General features: G+C 31.5%; 1 protein-coding gene across 1 annotated transcript; it reads right to left on the bottom strand.

Annotated features, from left to right (window-relative positions):
• Positions 1 to 1,034: 1,034 nt before the first annotated feature.
• LOC119190196 lies at positions 1,035 to 6,628 on the bottom strand. Its single transcript, XM_037441507.1, has 8 exons — positions 6,118 to 6,628; positions 3,894 to 4,011; positions 2,881 to 2,986; positions 2,478 to 2,625; positions 2,035 to 2,127; positions 1,779 to 1,877; positions 1,222 to 1,436; positions 1,035 to 1,041 (listed from the first exon to the last, which is right to left on the bottom strand). The coding sequence occupies exons 1-8, from the start codon at positions 6,274 to 6,276 to the stop codon at positions 1,035 to 1,037; spliced, it is 945 nt and encodes a 314-aa protein (XP_037297404.1). The 5' UTR covers positions 6,277 to 6,628.
• Positions 6,629 to 9,458: the final 2,830 nt, after the last annotated feature.

The raw sequence follows: 9,458 nt of genomic DNA, 5'->3' as shown, positions 1-9,458 counted from the left end.
ATTTATTTTTATATTATTAAATTATTTTTATTTTCAAAACAGCTCGAGCAACATAATCCTTATTGTGGTAACTAATTAGCAACAAATTCCTACATTACGACTTATCAAATAAGTATAAGTTTCGTGAGTGTCCATGCTAGCTTGATATCAAGATAGCAGTGGTAGCTTTTTTTTCTAAACGGCTTGAGCAAAAAAATCGAAATAGTGGTAACTAATGAGCAACAAATTAGCAACAAATTCCTACATTACGTCTGATCAAATAAGTATAAGTTTCGTTAGGGTCCATGCTAGCTTGATATCAAGATAGCAGTGGTAGCTTTTTTTTCTAAACGGCTTGAGCAACAAAATCGAAATAGTGGTAACTAATTAGCAACAAATTCCTACATTACGTCTGATCAAATAAGTATAAGTTTCGTTATGGTCCATGCTAGCTTGATATCAAGATAGCAGTGACCGGCTTTTTTCTCTAAACGGCTTGAGCAACAAAATCGAAATAGTGGTAACTAATTAGCAACAAATTAGCAACAAATTCCTACATTACGTCTGATCAAATAAGTATAAGTTTCGTGAGGGTCCATGCTAGCTTGATATCAAGATAGCAGTGGCCGCTTTTTTTTATTAGCAACAAATTAGCAACAAATTCCTACATTACGTCTGATCAAATAAGTATAAGTTTCGTTAGGGTCCATGCTAGCTTGATATCAAGATAGCAGTGGTAGCTTTTTTCTAAACGGCTGGAGCAAAAAATCGAAATAGTGGTAACTAATTAGCAACAAATTAGCAACAAATTCCTACATGACGCCTGATCATATAAGTATAAGTTTCGTTATGGTCCATGCTAGCTTGATATCATGATAGCAGTGACCGGTTTTTTCTAAACGGCTGGAGCAACAAAATCGAAATAGTGGTAACTAATTAGCAACAAATTAGCAACAAATTCTAAAATATATTTGGTTTAATTCTGCTAAGTTACTACTGCTACCTTGACAGAGCTAGTGTAGCGTGATACCAACTATGTGGGAAGAGAGGTTGGGTTATATCCTAGAAATTATCGAAAGTTTAAGAGCTAAAATAAATTTATAACAATGACAGAAACAAATAATAGACTGCAGTTTATTTATAAAAGCTATTTTAAAGTACACAACAAAATGAGAAAAATAAAATATTTAGGTAATTTTATATTTTAATAGCTATGTGACTATGTTTTTTATTTAAGTTTACCTTAAGTTGGTAATGCCTTCCCACACGGTTTTGAGTGTGACTAGTTCTTTGGGCACGTGGCGAGCCGATCTCCACATATTTTTCGTGTTGTTTCGCGGTGGGTAAAATTGTTCCCTCAGTAAGAGACTTTGGCCAAACGCTGTAGTGCGTTTTGGGAGGTGTTCCGCCTTGATGTCTTTCGATATTTCGCGCTCCAGTGCTCTGTAGCATGATTTCTGTTTAAATAATAAGTACATAACATATTATAATATTTAATGAAATTGAATATGATACATAACAATATTCTCAGTAGACAGTATAACAGATTATAATAGATACTTTAAAATAAACTGTATTCTTTTTATTGCTTTAAATGACGAGACGAGCTCGGCGTTCGCCTGATGGTAAGCGATACGACCGCACATAAACAGTAGTAACACCTTGAATTACAAAGTATTGTCTAGTATTCCAATGCGCTCGTCATTCTGAGACATGAGATGTTAAGTCTTATTATGTATTATATTATAGTAACAAATACATTTTTTGTTTATCCTCGATAATTTTTTTTAAATCATTACCTCTGGATTTCCTGTGTTGATTGCTACTTTTTCTTGAATCGAAGGCAATTCTTTGGATATTACTCGAAGGCCACGAGCGGCGTGATTATCAAATTCAATCTGTAAAGAAACAGTGTTCAATACAAAATCAAAGATATAGCTTATTGTCCTGTTGGTGAAAATTCATATTCCTGAATGTAAGGCAAAAATTAATATTATTTTTTCAAAAATTCTGGAAACAAAAACACATTTTTTTATACCAATAAACATAAAATACCCGAAATAATTCCTTTATGGCTTCTGGTGTAAATAATTGTGATTGCTGGTCTCCTCCCAACTCCTTCATGTAATCACAAAAGTCTTTTGCAATCTGTAGAAAATTGAAAGATAAATTAAAATATTGTTTTAAGACATAAGTAAGTTAAGATCTTGAGAGCGAAAAGCACTTTCATTGCAAATATCTTTACGCTTTGGACTTCAACTGAGTATAAAAAAACAGTAAAACTAATGAGTTAATTATAATTCATGAAGTGCGGAATAATATAAAAAAGCCTCCAATCTTCTAGGTTGTAAGATATTTCATTAGCGGTGCCACAGCTTTTGTTTCCGAAAATTGAGAGATTACAGTAGGCGTAAAAGCAAACAGCAACTCCAAGCTGGCCAAAAAAGTTAAGTTTGAATAAGTTATAAGAAACTCAAATGAGAGCAAGACAATCATACTCGATCTGTCAAATCATCAGCCTTTTTAACAAGCGTTTTCTCATCTTCTCTTTCAGGCTGTAGATAGTGTGTGGCCCAAGTTATTTGTTCCCGTTCTGGTTTGCTCAGCAATTCTTGATGAATATTCAATTTGACGCCTTCTTCGTCACTTTAAATATACAAATAATTTGATTTGTGTAATATAGATAATTTAATATGCATACGTTTGTAACGCAATTGATTACATTTTAATGAATATAAATGCATTTCAATAAATTAACAACATAATTACATTTATTTAATAACTTAAGAACATGATAATAATTCCTAAAAATTTCCAAAATTATACGGACTATGATCATAAACTTGATAATTATAATTACATAAAGAGGTGACATAAAATGGTTCCATTCTCTATATTCACCTTGAACATATTTCAACATCCGTATCGGAATCCATGTCTCTATCTATTAATATACACTTCCGATAAGAGAGCATCGGTTCTTTAGTCATACGGCGCGTTAGAGGCACTGCAATAAAATTATGCGTATTTATAAAAATATGATTGGAATATTAAATTAAAGCATGAGTGATTAATTAACGCATTCAAAGCCTCCTTGATATTTTAATTAAGCCAATATAACGAAGTATAATCTCAGTAGTACAGTAAATATAATATAAAATAATCTCTGTACATAGAGGAGATCCGTGCTTGTGCCTACATTGTTATATAATTATTAAATGAAAATAAGCCGAATGTATCTTAATTGCTGTGTCATATAATCAGTCTAGACAATGCTTGCCACTTAGCAACAGTGTGTAACAAGATTATACCATGTATAATCACGGAGCATTTTGAGATTTAAAACTCCTTTAGTAGTATGACGATCAAGATTTCATGTGGTAAAGCCTCATATATTTCTCATCTTAACATAATGGGTGGGTTTATTCTTGTTTTGGAATAAGTAGCGCTCACCAGACGGTCAGTTCGTCTCGCCATTCCATTTAACAAAAAATATCACACAGCATAGATCCATTCGTTCAGTATTTTATGTTAAGTAATTGTATTTCGTTTGAACTGATTAATTTATTTCATTTTATGTAATATAAATGATGCTTTTACGAGCATTAAATAAGATTCCATGTTCTGCATCTTTCTTGGGGTGTGGTCTCAATATACAAAACTCTTAGGGTAGGGTAGTGTATAATATGGTATGCGTATTATATTTGTGTTTTAGTGAATGTTGTTATATTGTTTTAATAGATATAATAGTATGCTATAGAGGAAGTAAATAATACTATCAAGGGCTATTATTATTATGTTTATCTATTCTTCATTACTTCCTTTTTATTTTCTTTAACATCAATGAAATTCTATCTAATAATTAACCATCGTGTATTTTATCGAATAAAATATTAAATATTAATTTAATTTACCTTTAATACTTTCATCAGCTTCATGGCACGAACTCGCAATCGGTATATCTAAAGTTTCGCATACTTTTCTATAAATATCTGTCGGCAGTATATTCGCTAATTGCACGCTTTCATCTAACTAGAAAAGAACACAACATGTGCAATCCAGTTTAATTACTACAGAAATTTTAAAGAACCGTTAATTAGCATCATTAGCAGCGTGCAGATATACAAATAAATAAACGGTCTTTTATTACTCGCAGCTTGTGCAGTTGATGCTATTTAACGGTAATTTTCTAGGTAAGACTGTTCAAACCAATATAGCATACCACATTATTCAAATATTTTACGATTACAACCTATACATATGAATAACACTATCATCATATATATAAATTACCAACATAAACTAATGAACTAACTAATGATAACTTTCTGCTTGTCTCAATGTTTACTACTAATATATATGAAAGCATTAAATTAATTATTTTTAATTCATTGTATGAGTCACTATTGAGAATAAAAAAAATAGATTTAGTTTGTGAGTTTTACAATGTGTTTGCTTAACTATATATTTCACCAGTTCGCACTTTTCGTACAAAGGTAGTAAATAGGCTAGATTATTTCATTTTAGAGTCTAGCCATTTAACACTGTTTAGTCACTCCGCGGTAGAAATATAAAAATGGGTTCTGTTTTATACAAAATATTATGTTAATGCTATCAGGGCTAAGTACATTAATATGTCGCTAGTATCAAAAACTTGGATGAAACAGATTTTCCGGCTCTATCAGCCTCAATACCGAAGAAACTCAAACGGCGACTAATTTAGTCAAGAAACTTTCCAGTTATTATATTTCATTATATTCCTGTTCAGACTTCATGCATATAGAGAACTAAAATCAAACAGTACTTAACTTGAAATTCGGTGTTTAAAACATAGTGAAAAATTATACTAATATTATAAAAACCCACAGATATTTCCGAAATAATGGAAATAAATAAAATTTTAGCGATAGCGTAACTTTTAAAATGTCAAAATTAAATTTTATGATAATAGTGTCAGTAACAAGTAACTAGAAAAGTAAATAAAGTAAAAGTAAATATTTTTTACCCAACTTTGAAAAGAACTTTAAACACACGCAAACCTGTTTTTATTATGTATGTAATTTGTTACATTTATAATACATTCAAATTGGTGTGTGGAACGTAAATACGAATCAATAGAATAAACCAGCAAAGTGCAAACTCACATTGAAATGTACAAAAAAAAATATAAAGTCATGAATGCGGATTCCGAATTGAAAATTGAAATAGCGCTATTTTTTACGAAATGTACGTTTTAACTTTTTGATTTTTTTTATTATGTTGTATGACGAGACGAGCTTGCCGTTCGCCTGATGGTAAGCGATACGACCGCCCATAATCAGTAGAAACACCATCCAATACCTGGAATTACAAAGTGCGCTAGCCATCGTAAGACATGAGATGTTAAGTCTTATTATATCTAGTAGTTACACTGGCTACAATGTCCTTTAAACCGGAACACAACAGTGACTACACACTGCTGCTTAGCGGCAGAAATAGACATTGCGGTGGTACCTACCCAGGCGGACTCTCACATATGAGAGACCTACCACCAGTAGTTTCAGCATAGTTGACGCTAGCTAGACATTATTCATTGTGTAAACAGTATCCTCAGAACAATGACGAGTAGTTGTATCAATTACAGAAAATTGTAATTAGTCCAGTCAAATAGACAATAAAAACCTGTGAGTTAGGAAAAAATCACATAGAACTAAAAATTGGTATAGACGTTAAATACGTCATTATCAATAAAATGTCAAAAGTCTCTATCGATCCTACAACTGCAAAATAAGTCAGACAAAAGTTCTAGATTATACAATTCTCTACAACAATAGTTCTAATATTTTCGTATGAATCAACGTTCGCGAGATATCGCGATTTTAAAAGTTTAAAAACTTATGCGCTACGCGAATATTTCTTAACTTAAATGTTAATTTGACAGAACTAAATGTCAGAGATGACAGTAGAACTACATAAGTTTAATTTACATTCACATGACAAGATGATGATTAACAAAGTGAAAATACTGCGATAAAAGCACGAGCAAAAACTAAAACTTCCAAACTATACTTTAACATTTTTGGATATTCCTATCAATTAAAACTGATATCAATAAAAAAAGCATTATTTCTGGGTCAATATTAATATTTAAACACTTACTGCCATTTTATGGGACGAATCTATTTCACGAAACACACTGTTCCAATAAATTTTATTTCTGTGAAGTGCTTCTACAAACTCGTATTTTGAAGGTTTAACTTTAATAATTTTCCTAGGTTTTTTAAAGTTTGTATTTAACTGAGAGACATCGTCATCCATATTATAAGACAGTTGTCAAAAAGCCACGTAGAGTTATTTAAAATTATGTAAACGAATTCCAAATACTAGAATTAATTGTAAATCAAACAGTTTTTAAATAGAAACAACATTAGCAATGAAGTGCACACAAATCTCTCCTGTGGTGTAACAAGGATATTGTTCCGTTTGATCAATAATCGTAGCCGGGTTACACACTTTCCTCTTAACCCCACATTTCAATACGTTTCGTAGCAACATTGATGTTAGAGGTGTATATTTATTTACCACTGAAGAATAACAGCAGTTTAAGTTAAAATCCGATAAGAAGTTTAATGTTTTTGCCTGTATGGACTTATTTTTCCGGCAACATTTGCGTTGCGACTGTAAAAATTTGTATTGAAAAACAATCCGTTCTCGCATGTTTTTCTCTACAATGTATAATTGCACGAGCTATTACTTTAAAAGTATTGAGCGAAAAGTAATAGCTATAAATGCTCAATACAATATTAAGCGCAAATTAATAGGCGTACTCTAAAAACGAAAAAACAAAATAACCTATGGAAAACACAAATAGGCGGGCGCATTTTTTGTGGTTAGGATTTTTTTGTTTTTGCAAGGATTATAATAATAATACGAATTATTATAAATTATTATTTACGTCTATAACAGCTGAACAAAATGTTTAATTACTTCGATCAATTGTCAAAATTTTAGTAGACCTTTTCATTTTCTGAGGCCGTGTTTGTCCCACCATCATCACTGAAACACTATTGTTACTATTATTATAATGTTACCTACATTACGATATAATTGTCTTTATTTTAAAACATGGCCACTGTCGAATTAGGATTTTAATTTGCAGGAATAATCCAGCAGTGGCGAACGGTCCATATGACCCGGTTCCTGCCACCTTCCCTTTATTTAGAATTTATGTAGGATCTAGTTATCATTTGAACGATTTGCAGACCGCATTTATGCATATTAGTACCGATATTTTGTCTCGGGTTAGCTTTCGGAAAATTTCATCCTTCGCCACTGTAATCCAGTAAAAATAAGTTCGACACGTGTCCATATTTTAACACGTTACTAGTTTGAAAATCAAGTCTATTGTTACCATATCAATAAATTAATGATTAGATAAATATATTCATTTTATTAACATCTTCCGATTTCTGATTTAAATAAACTGAGTGGTCAGAAGGATTATAGGTGTCTGGTATATTCAGTATTTTTATATAACACAATTATTAAACCACAATATTATTTTCTATATAATGTAGTATGTATAATTATAGGTTGCACTTATGAATTTATGAAGAAAAGCACGCTTGCATAACAATATTCGTAAACAAATATATTAAGCGATATAAACGACCTAAAGATGGAACTCTTTACATTAAAACGAGCAAGTTTATTCAGTACTGTACAGTTGTGTCAGATTTCACGGGGACCGGCGCTTAACACAATATTATGGAATGGCAAAACGTCAAGTTAGCATAACACTGTTTAACTTTGCTGTGCGATAGTAAAATTGGAATAAAACTTGACTTTCCACTAGTTCCACTAACTTTACAACTCTGTTGTGATGTACTTTTCACAATTAATAAAGAGACCAAGCAAACGTTGTTATTTTATGCTGTAATATTATTAATAAAGTACAGTAATACATCTTTTAAAATTAGATAAATACAGGTTTATTGCTTTTCTAGCAACAATAACTGTGGTGGCATCAATGGGTGATGTTAACTTAAAATATTCTTGGTGTCTTTTTAATTGTAATTGCTCTAACTTTATCTCTTAATGAATGAATGCTTGAGTGCTTTTCTTATTTATGCTATTTTATCTTCAGTGGAGTTGAAAATTCAATTGTATTTTGTTATAAAGTACCGATAACGTAAAATTTGTAAATGTAAAAGGTATATCATTTTTGATAAAATATTAGCTTTATTATTTTATTTATTTAGTTGGCAGATATAATTTTAAGCAATTCTGTGATATAATTACCGCAAGTCTTGTCTTGTCTACTGCTAACTAAACCGGGCGACTAACGAATTGTCAATAAATTTCCTTTTATCGTGATAATTTGAAATAGATTTGTAAGTTTCGTAACCATAAAATAACTAAGGCGCAAGTTTTTCTCGATGCGGTAGTGTTATGACAATACTTTATGTAGAGTTTTTACATTACTTATCTATTATTGCTACTCTTATCATTAGTATACCTTCTTATGCAAATGTTAAGATGTTGAATAGAAGTAAACGCAGCCATCATTGGAGGGATTTCGATGAAACTTGGTACACGGATAGACCATTTTCCGAATTTTCACATGGACTATATTTTATATTTATGTTATTTGCTCCTGTGGGAAATATTTATTTAGATAACTTTGAAGAAGGAAAATCTTTTCACACAGGCGAAGCCACGCGCAATACTTATTCCTGAACAAAATAAACATTTTAATTAAAAATACATTTAACATACAATATTTGTGAGACAGAAATAACCGATTATAAAAATTATGTTTATTCATCTGTCTCATTTCTGTTACTTTATGATGCCCTAATATAACTATTATTATTACTATGGTTACCCATGTTGCAGTTTAGCAGCGGGATAATGAACACTCTAGAGAAGACATAAAACAGGTTTTTAGATAACCATGGCAAAGCCCAGTAAATAATTTAGAGCGACATATTATTGCTTTGATTTGCCTCACGTTACAGTAATGCATAGTTTTTTTTTAAACATTAATAATAATAATAATATCAGCCCCGTATTATATACTTGCCCACTGCTGAGCACGGGCCTCCTCTACTACTGAGAGGGATTAGGCCTTAGTCCACCACGCTGGCCTGGTCCGGATTGGTAGACTTCACACACCTTCCAAATTCCTACAGAGAACTTCTCAGATGTGCAGGTTTCCTCACGATGTTTTCCTTCACCGTTAAAGCGAACGATAAATTCACAAAGAATACACACATGACTTTAGAAAAGTCAGAGGTGTGTGCCCTTGGGATTTGAACCTGCGGACATTCGTCTCGGCAGTCCGTTCCACACCCAACTAGGCTATCGCCGAACATTTAAACATTACTTAATTATAATTTTTACATCAGAAATAAATTCTTAATTTATACTTTAATGGGTCATCTTATCAGCATATTTTTAAATTAAATTTGTATATCATAACAAAAACGATAGCCTGT

This window comes from Manduca sexta, chromosome 22 (assembly GCF_014839805.1).
Source record: "Manduca sexta isolate Smith_Timp_Sample1 chromosome 22, JHU_Msex_v1.0, whole genome shotgun sequence".
NCBI lineage: Eukaryota > Metazoa > Arthropoda > Insecta > Lepidoptera > Sphingidae > Manduca > Manduca sexta.
Note: the sequence above shows the minus strand (reverse complement) of the source record. Positions and strands in the feature narration are given on the sequence as shown.

What these genes read in the sequence shown, in the direction of transcription:
- LOC119190196 (XM_037441507.1), bottom strand. Translation starts at nt 6,276, where the DNA reads ATGGATGACGATGTCTCTCAGTTAAATACAAACTTTAAAAAACCTAGG. An exon ending in AGCTGATGAAAGTATTAAAG is followed by an intron (nt 2,987 to 3,893) that starts GTAAATTAAATT and finishes ATTTTATTGCAG; the next exon opens with TGCCTCTAACGCGCCGTATG. An exon ending in TCAACACAGGAAATCCAGAG is followed by an intron (nt 1,437 to 1,778) that starts GTAATGATTTAA and finishes TTATTTAAACAG; the next exon opens with AAATCATGCTACAGAGCACT.